This window comes from Penicillium roqueforti (genome assembly GCF_015533775.1).
Source record: "Penicillium roqueforti strain LCP96 04111 chromosome Unknown scaffold_13, whole genome shotgun sequence".
NCBI lineage: Eukaryota > Fungi > Ascomycota > Eurotiomycetes > Eurotiales > Aspergillaceae > Penicillium > Penicillium roqueforti.
Genome location: NW_024067577.1, coordinates 326,950 through 342,465, shown reverse-complemented (window position 1 = coordinate 342,465; position 15,516 = coordinate 326,950). Strand labels below are relative to the sequence as shown.

At 52.7% G+C, this 15,516-nt stretch overlaps 3 protein-coding genes across 3 annotated transcripts; 1 reads left to right on the top strand and 2 right to left on the bottom strand.

The window, feature by feature from the left end:
* Positions 1–946: 946 nt before the first annotated feature.
* LCP9604111_5519 (uncharacterized protein) lies at positions 947–2,395 on the top strand (the record flags this gene model as incomplete). Its single annotated transcript, XM_039073338.1, has 1 exon — positions 947–2,395. One exon carries the CDS (start codon positions 947–949, stop codon positions 2,393–2,395), a length of 1,449 nt encoding a protein of 482 aa, XP_038928481.1.
* Positions 2,396–2,863: 468 nt separating this feature from the next.
* Positions 2,864–5,498, bottom strand: LCP9604111_5518 (beta-glucosidase; the record flags this gene model as incomplete). The annotated part of the gene is made up of 3 exons (XM_039073337.1): positions 2,864–4,709; positions 4,770–5,376; positions 5,429–5,498. 3 exons carry the CDS (start codon positions 5,496–5,498, stop codon positions 2,864–2,866), a joined length of 2,523 nt encoding a protein of 840 aa, XP_038928480.1.
* Positions 5,499–6,233: 735 nt separating this feature from the next.
* Positions 6,234–15,487, bottom strand: LCP9604111_5517 (putative THO complex component (Rlr1); the record flags this gene model as incomplete). The annotated part of the gene is made up of 5 exons (XM_039073336.1): positions 6,234–8,436; positions 8,496–13,405; positions 14,385–15,154; positions 15,212–15,417; positions 15,468–15,487. 5 exons carry the CDS (start codon positions 15,485–15,487, stop codon positions 6,234–6,236), a joined length of 8,109 nt encoding a protein of 2,702 aa, XP_038928479.1.
* Positions 15,488–15,516: the final 29 nt, after the last annotated feature.

The following is a 15,516-nucleotide window of genomic DNA, read 5'->3' as shown; positions in this document are numbered from 1 at the left end:
TGATGGGTCCGTTTTCGGTATTGATAGCCATTGGTTATCTCTACATGCACGCATTATTTAGAAAAATAAATCAGAAAAGAAGACAAAGAAGATGACCTGGACAAAAGTACGTAGATCCGCAACTCCGTAGCTCCAGGGCGAAGATAACTTGGCCCGAGCTGAATGGTCAGAAACAAGATTAGGTGGCGGCCCGGGGCTTTTCAGGGCCCAGGGTATTCTGCTCTGCTCTTTTGTTATTCTGCTGTTAATGCTATTAATTACGGTTGGATTCAGGTACGCAGGCTATGTTGTACCTAATATACACCTGGTCTATAGGCCATGTTTCTGATAAACCGTGGTTCAAGTAATTAACTGCTGCGAAGACTCGTCTAGATGTCACTGGCGCAAAAAGTCCTCGATTTGAGTCACACTAGCACGCTGCTCTAACTACATGTGTACTGGGCGCTTAGACCCTTTTCGATATGGGCGTTATTAACCTATCTAACTGGTTTAGCCGGGTGAACTAGATAGCTTTGGATAGGAATGTCTTAGATTTTCCAATTTTATTGTGTAGAAATCAGGAACGAGGCCCGAAAGGGGATATCGAGTGTTATCTAAGTGGACGATAGTTCTGTGCAGAACTACTAGTAAGATCACTATCTTTCCCTTTTCTTTCTTATTATCTCGTATTCCCAGGGTCTCTCTTCTACTATGTTCCTGCTCTGCATTCCCCTCCCCCCGCATACCAGACAGTTGTGCCGACAACGGTTCTTGAATTTTCCCTCTTACGACCTCACATAGTTTGGAAATTGCCTGGATCTGATCTGAGCCAGTCGTTTGGGCTGCAGTGGACTGCCCTGGAATCAGTGGCCATTTTCACTGATTGTCGGCGCACTTTCCTCTATCTCTCTTTCGTTTTCATTGTTTGCTTGACCATCAGACACAAACAAAGACAAACCGTTACGAGATGGAACGCAAGCTATCAGCAAAAGCATCTCAAATACGCCACCGTCTGACCTTCACCAGAAGCAACTCCGCGCGGGCTCTGGAACCAACACTGGTCTCGCCCATTGAAGTCAGCCCACCCAGCAGTCGTCCCCGGTCAGCAACAAACCCCGAGTCTCCCACCCACGCCGAGCCCACATGGCACAGGGACCCTGGTCCCTCCGGGGGCTACAGTTTCACAGATGAGCCGGGCTACTTCCGTCCTGCATCACCGTTTATCGACCGCCAAGAGATCGAAGAAGACCTCGAAGATGATATCAAGCATGCATGCGCTATGCTATCCCACAGCATTGACCGTGGAATGCCAGCTGGATTGTCTTATCGGAGCGCCGTGACAGTCGGACAAAATCCCCAGCCCAGTGTCGACGCAGCTCCTTCATCTCTAAAACAGCATGTCGTTCTTCTGTCGGCGATCAATCTCCAAGCGGACAGCACCAAGAGACATGATTCCGGCGTTGGTATGATCAATTCGCCCAGTCAAAAAAGGAGACCGTCGGGCAACAGCGTGTCGGGCACCAACATTTCAGCACGGTTCTATAACAAACAACCCTCTGCCTCACCGCCACATAGCCCATCACCAGGGACCCGCTCCCGGGGCCAGAGCCTAGAAGTAACAATCGAAGATAAGGAAAGGGGGCGAGCTTGCTCTCCAAGCTTGATTCCATTCTACAGTCCTCTCCAAATGAACAGCGAGTGGACATGGACATCCAAGCCCACAACACTCCACAGCCCAGTCAGCTCGCTCAATGACACCGACAAAAGATTCGAAGTCACCGAGTCCGAGCTCAAGACACATCCACACGAGATTGCCACCGACACAAATGCGATCCCCGAGACATTCTCCCCGGCCATCTCCCCACACGAAGCACCTCTCGGCTGGACAGGCCGAACCTGGCTTCACGTGAGCGGAGACATCCCCTGTCTCATCGACGAAAATGCGCCAACCGAAGCCAAACAGGCAAAGCCAATGGCGCGCTTCTACAGTTCCTGCAACCGAACAACAGGGTCATTACGCTCCCGTGAATGGCCGCCGAAGGATTATTGGGAGGAACAGGACCTGAATGTCCACGGCAAAGTCACACCGGATTCGCTACTAGGCTCTGGAAGAGAGACATTGTCGAGACCCGAAACAGGTATCTCGAGATTGGGCAGTGCTTCGACGAATGAGGAAGATTCCCCTGGCGGATACTTATATCCACCGTTTGCCGATCCCAACCGTGGCATGTCTTACTCGTCTTCTTGCTTGGCAGATGATATGTACCAGGAGCGTATTTACTCTGTTGCTATGCCCGGTTCTCCGAAAAACAACCGGCGGAACAAGGCTTCGCTCTTGCTGAGGAAGTTGGCTGGGCTAGGGAGGAAGAAGGATAATGACAATGGGAATGAGTTTATTGATGGCAGCAGGTCATGAGGTTTGTGGTGTCAATATGCATTGCAGGGATTTGAGGTGTTTTTTTTGATTCCTTTGCCCTGAGGCGTATTCGTGGCTTTTGATATTAGGTGTCTATTCTGTTCTATGTAGATACCCTTGTCTTTTCTTGTTCTTGTACCATTTATCATATCTATTGCTGGTTTCTGGGGATGTTCATGTATTTTGTTACTTTATTTCGCAGCTTCATGTCAGTTATGTTCATTTCAACCCAACCATTGCATCGCTCTCTAGCCTGCACCACCCACTTTCTACTTAAACACTAGGTCTGCTTCACTTTTTCTGAAGTCCACAATAAAATAGAAAATCCAATTCAAAATACCGAAACATGTGGATTAAAATCTCGTATGACCATATGCCAAGCCAACCTAGCCCATCCACAGATTAAAAATAACATCACTCGTGAGACATGGTCTTATAACGACAAACACAAACAAAAATACCACAGCCCTACAGACCCAGCCAGAACCTCGTCTTCCCAACTTCAAACTCACCACGCAGTTCCTCAGCGCCAGTCCCCGTAATAAGAACCTGATACGTCCCCTTCTCCGAAATCCACTGCTCCCGCTCCTCATCCCACCAGCTCGTAGCCAACTTCTTCTCAACAACCAACTGCACCGTCTTCCTCTCACCAGGCCGCAAGAAAACCTTCTGGAAAGCCTTAAGCTCGCGCACCGGACGACCAACACCCGTCTCCGGCGGCACGATCCAGAGCTGCACGATCTCGGCGCCGGCCACCTCACCCGTATTAGAGACCGTCACGGACGCAGTCACCGGTTCCCCAGACTCCGCATACTTACTCTGTTCAGGAACAGTGTCGATATGCAGATCCTCGCGCGTGAAACTCGTGTACGAAAGACCATGTCCGAACGCGAAGCCCGGCACCACATCGCTCTTCTCGTAGAACCGGTACCCGACGTAGATGTCCTCGCCGTAGAGGACGCGGCCGCGCTCAGACCGGAAGTTCAGGTACGAGGGGTTATCGCGTAGAAGGCGCGGGAACGTGAGCGGCAGCTTGGCGGAGGGGTTCACGTCGCCGTAGAGGACGTCCGCGATGCCGTTTCCGCACTCGTTGCCGCCGAACCAGGCCTGCACGAGGGCTTTGGTATTGTGTTCCCAGGGCATGGTGACCGGCGTGCCGGACTGGATCACGACGACGGTGTCCGGGTGCACCGCTAGCACGCGGCTGATCAGCTCGTCGCTGCCTGGGGGTAGGTCCATGTGTTCGCGGTCGTGGCCTTCGGTCTCCCATTCTTGGGTGAGGCCGGCGAAGATGACGACTTCATCGGCGGTTTTGGCTTGCTCGACGGCGTTGGCGATTAGTTCTTCTTGGCTTACTTGGCGGCTGGCGCCGAAGCGGAAGCCGCCTGGGCCGAAGGCGACGATTCCGTGCGTGTCTAGGTCGGAGGTTGGCGCGCTGCCGAATTGGAAGAGGATGTTGTATGTTTGGCCGGCTTTGAGCTCTTTGGTGCCGATTTCTTCGATCGTGGCTGTGCCGAAGAAGGCGGAGCCTTGCTTTTGGTTCTTGGTGTTGTCGACGACTAATTCGCCGTCGATGAGGAGTTGGCCGGTGCCGACGACTGTCACGCCGAAGTCGTAGACTCCGCTCTCTTCGGGCGTGAATGTTCCCTCCATGTCGACGTAGTAGGTCATCGACTTGATCCGAGGGTTGACGTAGTCCATTAGGAAGCCGGAGGATTCGAGTAGATGCAGCTCGTCCACGGCCTCTCGGTCTTCTCCAGAGTCGGGGTGTTCATTGTAGACCTTGAATGTGAAGCCGGGCTTGCCGTCTGCCGTCTTCAGCAGTGGACCCAGAAGCGGCAGGTCCTTGTGGGAGTACACGCCCTGGCTGTACTTGACCTCTCCCTTGGACTTGGCAGAGACGCCAGCGAACGGCGTGACAGTGTAGTACGGAGCCAAAGAGGCTGAGCCACCACCACAGTACGCAGCAATTTTAGCGTTGGGTCCAATGACCAGCAGAGACCCATCTTTCTTAAGGGGAAGAATATCACCCTCATTCTTCATAAGCACGACAGACTCGGCAGCAGCGCGGCGCAACAGAGCCTGGTCTTGTGGCCGGTTGAGAGCCTTCTCAGGTGCTCCCTCGGGGATTCCCAGGGGTTCAACCCAGTTCACCAGGTTGAGGATATTGCGCACTCGTTCATCGAGCTGGTATTGGGCCACTTTGTTTGCAGAGAGGGCGTGCGCAAGAGCATCACCACGCCAGCGGGTCTTACCGGGCATCTCGATATCCAGACCGGCGATGATAGCATCCGAGGTACTGTATGTACCAAACCTACAATTAAAAATCAAACGTGAGCATCCGAAATAACAGAATGAACCCATCGTAACTCACCAGTCACTCATAACAAGACCCTCCCACCCCCACTCCTTGCGCAAGATATCATCAATAAGAGCCTTATCCTCACTAACATGAATCCCATTAACCTTATTATAAGACGTCATAACACACTGCGCGCGACAAATGCGCATCGCCAGCTGAAACGGCATGAGATAAATCTCCCGCAGCGCCCGGTTAGTAACAATACTGCTAACAGCCATGCGCTCATGCTCCTGGTCATTGCAGACAAAGTGCTTAAGCGTAGCCGCAACACCCTTCTCCTGCATCGCCTTGCAGAAGTGGCCAGCGAGCGTGCCGGAGAGCACACCATCCTCCGAGAAAGACTCGAAGCCGCGCCCACCCAGCGGCGAGCGGTGGGTGTTGATCGTCGGGCCTAGCACGATGTGCGCGCCTTTTGCGATCGCTTCTTCGCCCATTAGTGCGCCGACTTCTGAGAGGAGCTCGGTATCCCAGGTTGCGCCGAGCGCGGTGGCGCACGGAAAGCAGGCGGCTGGGATGCCGTTGAAGAAGCGGGTGCCTCGGACGCCATTTGGTCCGTCGGACATGCGTAGCGAGGGGATGTTTAGGCGTGGGATAGGATGTGTGTGCCAGAAGTCACGGCCTAAGGTGAGGTTAGTTTGAATTGGATCTTTGGCAATAGGAAGCAGGTTTACCGGCTGTGAGGGCCACCTTCTCGCCGAGGGTGAGCTCCTCGATGGCTTTCTCAACGTCGATTCGAGGCATGATGTAGCAGCTCTCTTTTCTCTTTTGGGGGTATATTAATTGCTTGTGCTCTTGTTCAACTGCAAGGGAGAATGAAGCGTCCAATAAGCTCGAGGTTGTTAATCTCCGAAGACAGAGAAGTGATACACTCGTTGTCCAAAAAGAAAAAAGAAGAATAAGAACAGAATCAATCTTTTATACGCAAAACTAAAGAGTTCAGGCCTTCAATGTATGAAGCGTCGGATTGTGAAACCAGCCCGTGTAGGCGGGGAAGCTGTGGAATCGTATCCAATGACAATGGCTACATATATGATACCAGGACTTGAACAAATGATATTCCAAGATGTTAGGGCTGATCATCCACTCGCTCTCTCAAGAGAACTCTCTCAAAGGGGCACGGAGGTAGTTGCGAACCGAAGTTTACCCGACTGACGGTAGGGCGGGGCACGTCGGATATTGGACCGCTGAGCCTGGAGAGACGAGAGACGGAGTACGGAGAACCTCGGACATGGAAAGAAATTATTAATCATGGAAGATCTTTGGATATTGCATTTCAGTTACGTTCATTTAGAAGAAGAAGAAAAAGTACATGTGAAGAAGTGAAGTGGTTGGTCCCCAAACACCACGCAAAATGCAAAGTCAAGATAGGAAACAGTAGAAAGTCCAGTGTAGAGGAACTTGAGGTTTGTAGCAAAAGAACATAAAAAAAAGCAAATTCCATTCCTTTCAATGGGGTATCATGGTAAATGGTGAGGATCACGCTCCTCGGCGAGGACGCTTGTTATCATTTCCCATTCTCATGCCGCGTCCACCGTCAGTGCCATCGTCAGGGCCCTGTCGACCACGCTTACGGTGCCCAGAGCCCCCAGAGCTACCACCCTCACGCTGGTGATCCCGGTCACGTCGGTCGCCACGGCGCTCGCGCTCACGATCCCGATTGTCGGACCGGCTACCCCGTTCGCCAGTATTGAAACGACGCTCGTTTCCTTCCGGCATGGGCGGAGGTGGAGGAGGAGGGGGTGGTGGCGGTGCCTCCATAGAGGACGTGGGTCGCACACGGCCTTCATCATGGGTCTCACTGCTAGGTGTTGGTCCAGTTATTCCTGGCGGTCCATCTGGGCGGTCACGTCGGTCTCGGCGTCGCAGCTCTTCGCGTGAGCTCTGGGCTCGGCGCAGAGTCTCACGGGGCTCGCCAGTGCCCTTGTCGTCGCGGCTTCCGCCACCTCCTACATCGCTTCGACGGCTGCGTTCACGGTCATTTCGACGGCCATCGCGTCGATTGCGACCATTGCTGCTGCCCTCACGGCGCTCGGGTTCTTTCTCGCGAGTAGGCTCTGTTTCACGGGTGCGATTTCCAGTTGATCCAGAGCGACCCGCCTCGGGAACGGCATCATCAAGCAGGTCGCCACCTCGGCCACCGTTGGATCGGTTACGGGATTGATCTTCTTGAGGTCCCGCAGGACCCATGGGTGGGCGGTTCGCAGGCTGAGGAGATGGTGCCTCCATGGTGCTTGGTGGGCGATTGGCGCCTCTTCCACGAACAGGAGTGTTCCCACCCCGGTCACCACTGCCACCACCAGACTGCTGGAGCACATTGTTGAGGCCTGCGAAACGTTTATCACCACGGCCACGCTCCCCACCGAAGCCTTGTCCAGGCGGTCCAGGCGGTCCAGACTGCCCGGACTGCCCAGACTGCCCAGACTGAGCAGAGGGTCCCCGAGGTGGTTGTTGTGGGCCTAATCCGCGAGGACCCGATGGAGCAGCAGCGGGGGCTGCAGGTTCATTGACAAGATTTCTAAGGCGATCTGGGTGAATACCCGGGGCAGTGCTTGAGCCCGCTGGTTGGCTTGGAGGAGCGGGTTGCTCGGGTGCCCCACGCCCACTTTGTCGGGCAGGGCCCGTAGGTGTCTGGCGTTCCGGAGCAGGTAAGGTAGCATTGCTTGAACTGAGCATTGGAGGTGCCTGTCCAGACATATTGCGTCCACCGCGTCTTCGGGGGCCGGCAGGAATCTCAGACGGAGGTTCCGGCTGCCGAAGCCGACCATGAGTCATATCAGGACCTGGTGCAGCGTCCCTCGGATCAGGTTGTCGATCCGTGCGAGGGCCCCTGGGGAGATCATCAATACGGGAGGACGGGGTAAACCCGGCAGGTCTGCGATCATCGGGTGGGGGGAATCGGTCGGGGCGGTTTGGCAGGTCAACAGGTCTAGGGGGCGATAGAGGGCGTGGCGGATAGGGCCTGCGATCGTCTTTCTCTGGTCTAGACGAATCTCCACGTCGAGGAATATCGACTGGGCGGTCCATGTGGTCAGGCATCAGCTCTCCTCGCACAGAGGGATCACGTCCATGGAACGAATCATTGGGTCCGGGCCCACGCATGCGACCAGGCCTATCCATAGGCCAACCATTCTCGCGAGTAGAACGAGAATCACGAGGTGGTCCCCGCATAAGATCATCAGCCGCAGGTCTCATGGGGAATTCACGATCACGTTCATTGAGATGCTCATTGAGACGTCCTCGCACATCGCCTAGAGAACCATCAAAGGAGCGGTTATGATCTGGGCCATGACGACCGCGGGGTCCAAAGTCAGGATGTCTCTCTCGTCGGTCATCCAATCCCTCGGGGCGGGGAGGCAGTCTTCCATCGCTGTGTCGTGGCGGGGGACGAACGGGAGGATGAACTTGTTGGCGAATATCGGGTCTTTTGGGGATATCAGGCTGACGGGATGAAGTCGGGGCACGAGAATTTGGTCGAGATCGCACAGGGGGCTGTTCACCGGATGTAGCCTCTTCCCCAGTGAGCATGGACGGCGTGGTAGATCCGGCCTGAGAGGGGGTTCCGGTCCGCCTGGCTTCGCCGCCCTTGCCTGTACCGACATCGGTCATTTTCGCATCCTCAATTTCACCATCCTCGACTTCAGTCTTGCCAGACTGTTCCTGCTTGGCAATATTATCGGAGCTAAAGATGGAAAGATTAGTCATTGTGAGCATGTCGAAATGGTCAAGGCTGTCACTTACATTGAGGATCCAGTAGGGTTGAACTCTGGGGCTGAGGCATTCAACGCTGTTGTAGCAGATTGAGGAGTCCCGGGCGTTCCAGATGCGTCGCCAGGTGGCTGAGAACCAGGCTGAGCTGCCGCAAAATAGAAAGCCTGTGGCAGCATCCATTTCTTCTCGCGCCGGTTGAGGTCACCGATCAGAGAAGCAGCGGGAATCTTCACATCGTCTCGCTCGTCATTCTTGCTCAGGTGGTCGACACAGTTCAGGATGTTCCGACCAATCCAGTTTACAGCGGGGAAATGCTTCACAACAGCCTTGAGCACACTGATGGCATTTCGAATATGCATGTATTCACCACTGCTGAGACAGCTCTTCAGCGCGTTGGAGAACAAGCGGTGCCATTTGTACAACAGACGCCGGAAGTCTTCGAATTCCAAAAACATCACTGGAACACCTTCGGGATCGACGTTTTTCGCGAAGCCAGGAAGGTCTCTCTTGGCACCGAATGCCTCTTTCTCGTAAACTGCCTTATCGGCATGCCATCTAGTAAGATCACGCAAGATCTCGTTCAAGAAACGACCAAGATTGTCCGCTTCTTTGGATGTGCACAAGAAAATGAGAGCAGTGAGTCTCTGCTCGCGGAAAAGCTGGTCAAGGAGACCAACGGTCCGGAAATTAGGGGTCCCAGAGCTGTGCAGGAATTTTAACATCTTGAAGGAGAAGAATGCATCAAGAGGGGACAATAGAAGCCTAGGAATGAAGCATTGCTCCAACAGGGCAACATTGAGAGAGTCATGCTTGAGGCGCATGCCGGCGAACCACTTGTCTTTCTCTTTCTGCAACCGAGAGCGTGTATGTCCATACGCCTTCAGGTGATTCTTATTCTCATCTAGAATACGCTCCTGTAGCTGAGTAATCTGGCGCTTCAAGTGCTCCTTTCGTGCCGTGCCCGCCACGCTAAGATCAGATCGGTCACTGTTGATAGAGACAACTCGCCGCTTGAGTCTGTCAATTTCATCCTCGTAGGATTTCTGCGGAATATGAACATCATAGAGGGCAAGCTGCCAGAATGTTGCATAGAAGTGTGCTCCGATGGTCCCCCATGTCTCAGCAGGAAGAGCAGACTTGACATCGTCAATCAAATCTTGCATGACAGGATTGGCTGCCAATGGCTCGGCATTGACCGCGGAAGCAAGGATAGCATCGGGTCCTTCGGTCGGAGTAGTTTCGTCCTTATCGACATCCATGGCACTGTCTGCCGGAGTCTCGGACTTCGTGGGTTTTTCTTCGTCCTCGGTAGTATCCATCTTGTGGTCGCCGTTCGACTTCGATACAGAGACTGAACGTTCTTTCTCTTGTTTTGATTCTTCAATGTCGTTGATTTTCCGAGCGATGCTGGGCCGCCGAATCCAGAAGGCAATTTCGGGCTGAATTCCAAACTCCGTGACGAGAGAAGAAAAGTCCGGAACAAAGGAATCAAATTCATCAACCGAGAGATTGCTGCGAAGTAAGTCGAGGTATTGAGTGAGAATTCGGTGGATTTCGTCAAAGATATTGCCGAGCAATTTAAGCTCCGAGGAGGTTTCATTGTACACACAAGTCAGTCGTTCTTGGGCAATGGCGACCAACAGTTGACCGGCGATTCTGGTGTGGGTCAACGACTTGAGCAACCGTTTGGAGGTGGTCTTTGACTCATGACGTTTATCCAGCAGTTGCAAGATAGTCTGGGATTGGAGAACATCACCACCGGCCATGGCCTGAATTTGAGCATCATTGAAGTCGTTGTCTGAAATGATGCCAGCCATTGAGCTGATCAATTGCTCCAGCACAATGAGATCGGTGGAGTTGTTGTGCCGAAGTTGCTCCACCACATACTGGAGGACCGGAGTAGGGTCCATGACCGAGTACCGTTTGTAAGTTCGACCAGCGAATGTGGAGAGAGCGTTCAACCATCGACTAGTCAATAGTCCACCTTCCTGGACCCGACTTCGTCCTTTCTGGCCAAGCGAATTAATGAGGGACCAAGATAGAATGTCATAGCCAAGGTAAGTAAAGTAGCGTGCGCATTCAACCACAACTTCGATAAGATTTTCATACGACTCAATCTGACTCATGGCGACATTAATGACAATTCCGGGATTGGCGTAAGCAATCTTGGCCAATGCGCGGGCCATGGGTCGGATATTTGTCTTGCTAAGTCGCTTGAGGGTGTCCTTGGTCTCTGCCCTGGCCTGGTCGAAGGCCTCCTTGATGTCTGGCAGCCGGGACGTCTGTCCTGAGTACCATTCTGCGTACATGTTGTATCGCACATCTCGGGGGAAGAAGCTGATGAGATCAAAAACTTCATTGACCACACCAGGATTTGCTTTTGTAAGACTGACAGCGGGTAGGAGGAGACGCTTGCAAAGATCGCGCCAACGTGTTCTGTTCGCTTCGGATCCGTCTTGGATCAAGCTTCCCTTTCCAATGCGTACAAGCTTCGCCAGAAGGCTCGCATCTTGTCCAATCTTGTGACCAGAAAGGTTGAGGAAAGATGAGCAAAGAGCAAAAACATCGTCGACAGATTGACAAATGGGGATGTTGTCGGCCCAATCATCCCAGTAGAATCGGTAATCGGTGCCATCGTTGGTGTCTTCTTTATCTAGTTGAGCCCATCGCAGTACTCGTCTCGAAGGTGGGGGCGTGAGTCCGATCTGGCCCTTCGCATTGTTCTGATCAGAAGTCACCGTGTATTGAGCTCCGGGAAAGTCACCTGTAGATACCGATGGTCGGAACTGGATGTAAACCTTCTTCAAAGAGTGATGGAGTATGCGGTGGATGAACTCGGGCAGCTCAGGATAAGCCTCCATCAACCAAGGGAACTTGCTGATGATGAAAAGGGATTCGGGAATGGCGCCAATGGCGAGGAGACTCTTGAGGAGCAGCACTTTCAGGTCTGATGGGTCTGGCAACTCGTTTTCCATTTTGGCGGTGCCCTTGTCGGATTCTTGGTCTTTACTAGGGGTCGCCACTCGCGGCTCGTCGCGCAAGCGGGAAGGAGGGATTGTGTCGTCCGACAAAGCACCGGCCATCATCAAAGCGTTGATTCCGCCACCTGGTCGGCTAGCCTTCACTCTTTCGGCTTTTTCTGCCATTTTTTCGGTCTTCAGAATCTCCATGGTGTCGTCAGACCGCCAGAGGTGAGCATAAAGGTCACGCAGAGAGATAAAGCCAACTTTGATGAGCAAGGCGGCAAGGTAAATGAGGTTGTCGGGAAGAACGTCGTCTTTGGTTCGAGCGGATGAAGAATAGAATCGCAATTTGAAACCAAGCAGCTGTGCTGCAACCCGGTTGCCCTTCGGGGGTATAGTGCCAGTCTCTTCGAGCCATGATCGTGTGGCATCTTCTTCAAATGATGAACCGTTAATTTCCGAAAGATTGCGTTGCACTTCCACCCCTGGGACCGGTTTGCGGCCGATCTCGAAGAAGGCTTGAAGTCCGATTTCCCTCACTCGATCCCAGAATTGGCTGTCACGCTCCTCATTCGCGCGCATAGTAGCGGATCGTTCCTCGTCGGTTGTGATCCATCCAGTTGACCCTGGAAGTGCCCAATTCGGAATACCGGAGTGACGATAGCCTTGCTCTAGTCTGTGGACGGCTTCTTCCTTCGGCCACCAGGAGCTAACCCTCAGAAGCTTCACGAAGAAACGGTATTGCTTGACAAGAACCGCAGCAAACACATCCAGCGTGACGTCTAGCACACGGCCGACATCCATGTCAAATGCGCCAATCATAGCCTTGACTCTTTCAAATGTATCCATGACCACTTCACTCGACGGCGGCTCATTGTTGCTTGTGGTGAATAGCTCGGTGATAAGTTTCGAGTATCCCTCAGATTCTTCCCGAAGAAGATTGTAGTTGGACTGTCGGTAGAGCAGATTGGTCTGCTTTCGAATTCCCATTCGCGCAAAGGTTTCGCGAACCAGCCCTAGGGACTGCAACAACGGAGTTTCAAGCTGAAGGCGCATTAAAGAAGGATCAATACCTGTCGCAAATACAAGTGGTTTGAGGGCCGCGTTCGAGGGGTCAGCGTCAGTCACGATGGAAAGCGTATCGAGGAACAAGGAGCGCGGATCGATTCCTAGGGTCAAAGGCTTCCCACTATCCATATCCACATCCTGGGACACAGATTCTTCACCGATGATATTTTTGACAGCATTTCCCGCATGCGATGGTGATAGTCGACCGTAGATCGCGGAGTGAATAAGTTCCTGGTAGACAGATGCAAGCCGAGCCAGATCCTGTTCCAGGCGAGCCGCAGTCCCTTCTCCGACTACCTTTTGTTTGCCCGCTGATGCCCATTCCTCAACAGCGCTATCGGTCACATATTCGTAATCATAAGGCGGGGGTGGGAGAGAGGGGTGGGGGGTGACAGTCTCTGAGCTAGCTCGAGACGGCGGGTTGAATTGCGGCTGCGGAGCAGGAGTATTCGGCGCGGGAGAAGGGGTAGGTCTTGACGCGGCCGAATCGCCATTATACGGCACGGGGTCGGCAAGTTCCCTGGGCTGATTTATTGCGGGAGGAGACATCGCGTTCGGTTCTCTGTGCTGCGAATTCGAAAAATTCTGACCATCGTGGGATCCGCGGCGGGAACCAGCCCGGTTGCGGTGCGATTGTCGACGAGATCTGTCGCGTGTGTCATTCTGCTCTCGAGGAGTGGGGGATTGATGTCCAGGATTGGTAGGGTGATGTGCCATATTGAGAGTCCCAGGGCGATGGGGTGAAGGTCGCAGGTCATTGCTCCCTGACTCGCCGGACCATGAGCGATCGATGCGTTTCCGCTTGCCACCATGTCCGTACCCAGGCGCCATGATAGGTAGCCGTGTTAGACACGAGGGGTTACGACGGTGGAACTGGACGCTGAAAGGTTGCAACTCATGCAGTCGTTTCTGTAGGAGCCCGGAAGAATGAATGTAAGCGCCCGCGGCGAATGAAGGGGGATAAGTAAAGAAGGGAAATAATGCGCATATCAAGCGTACCAGCAAAGATATTCCGTTGAGTACAAGGTGGTCGCAGAAGCCAAAGGCGTGTAAGGTGAAGACAGAAGATGCTGATGGTCAAAGCTTCCTCCAGAGGGCTAGACGCCTGAGGCCCCCGCCAAGAGTTCATGTGTGCCTTATTGATTTATTATTGATTACCATTCAAGCTCTTCAATAATGACCTAGCTCTTCAATTAAAGGAACAATAGAAGCTACAATTGATTAAGCCGTTAAATGAGAGTGAATAATTAGCTGAACAGGTGAATAGGTCATTGTTCATATTGCCATATGGGTAAATATTGTAACATTGTTTATATTGAATAAGGCCCGCACGTGGTCTGCATAACTATGTCGGGTTTCTCTTAAGTCTAGCGGATACTTCACCAGCAGATGTTACTGACATTAAACACCTGAATTCTTGGCAGGAGGTCTTAGGCGTCTAACCCTACTAAGAGGTCAAGTGCAGCCGCTAGTAGGCACAAGATTGCCAATTTTCTTATCAAGTCAGTATGGCCGAGTGGTTAAGGCGCTACTTTCGAACGGCTTCTTTTATGATCCTTCCGTCAAGTAGTTCATTCGTGAACCTAGGTTCGAGTCCTAGTGCTGACGATTCTATTTTGCCTCTTTTTCTTCTTTTTGTCGAACTGCGAATATGGCCTAAACAGGAAGCGAGGTTTTTGTTGTGGCCTAGTGTTAAAATGTTCCCCACACCTTTCAAAAACATCGAAGAAAGGAATAACACATCAAAACAACACTGGACTACATTGCAATTTGCATATCCTAATTCAAAGGTCTCAAACATTGTGCTCTTTAATACGTCAATTTCATAGTGTTTTCACGAATTAACATAAGACCGAGTTCACAGCAAGCCAAGAGCCTTAGCCTCTACCTCAACAATCTCAGGAACGAGATCAATCAGCTTAGGCTTCTGAGGTGTCCAGCCAAAGAGCTTGTGTGCACGGATTGAGTTGCCACGGGAGTTAGAGCCCCAGGCATAGGTACCAACAGAAAGTACCTCAGTCGTCTGAGCGCCATCGAGAGACTCAACATCAGGAGAAGGAATAAGCTTCTTATCAAAAGCAGCCTGTGCAACTGCACGCTCGATATCACCCCATACAAAGGATCCATTCTCAGCGAGGTAGTAGCCCTCGTTATTCCAGGTAGCCTTGCCACCTCCCACCGAGGCTGCCTCGCCCAGAGCCAGGTAGACATTGCTCAGATCATGGACATGGACCTGGTGCCAGACGTTCTCGCCTTTTCCAACCAGGAAGCCCCGCTTGCGCTTCAGCACCGCAGCGCCGAGCAGATAGGCTTGGATACTCTTCGTGTTACCAGGGCCACGGCCAAGACCGTAGATGGTAGGTGGGCATACGACTGCGACCTTCACACTGGCCGGGGTCTGCTCACCAACCCCGAGGATGATCTCATCCACGTTACGGTGGAAGGCGTCTGATGGGAGGTTGACTAGCTCACTGACGCCCTCCCAGTCGTTGTACTGCTTAGGCCGCTCAATGCCGTATGTGCCAGCGCGCTGGTCCTCGATTGTCAATATACCAGTGCCAGAGGTGTGAATCAGCCACAATGGACGCTCGGCGGTATGGTGCTGAGCGCCCTTGGCAATGGCCTTAGCTGCGGCAACATGATCGCAATTAGCGAAGTCTGTGTATATGTTATTAGTGACATGATATCCTGATATATAAGTTTGAATAAACGTACGGAAGACAATGTCTGCGTTCTTGACTTCCTCTTCGATCAGCTCGGACGAGTCTAGATCACCGATCACAGTCCGAATCTGCGGGTGTTGGCTGGTGACCTGTTTGGACTTTTCCTCGCTACGGACTAGGGCTGAGAATTGCCAATCAGGATGGGCGTTAGCAATAACAAACAGACCGTCGCCGCCGATGTAGCCAGTTGCGCCAGTCCTGTGAGGACTCGTTAGATTGAGTGCTCGGTTTACACCGGAATGACTTACACGAAAACCTTGGGAGACATGGTGGAATTGGAAAATGAAGAAGAAAAAG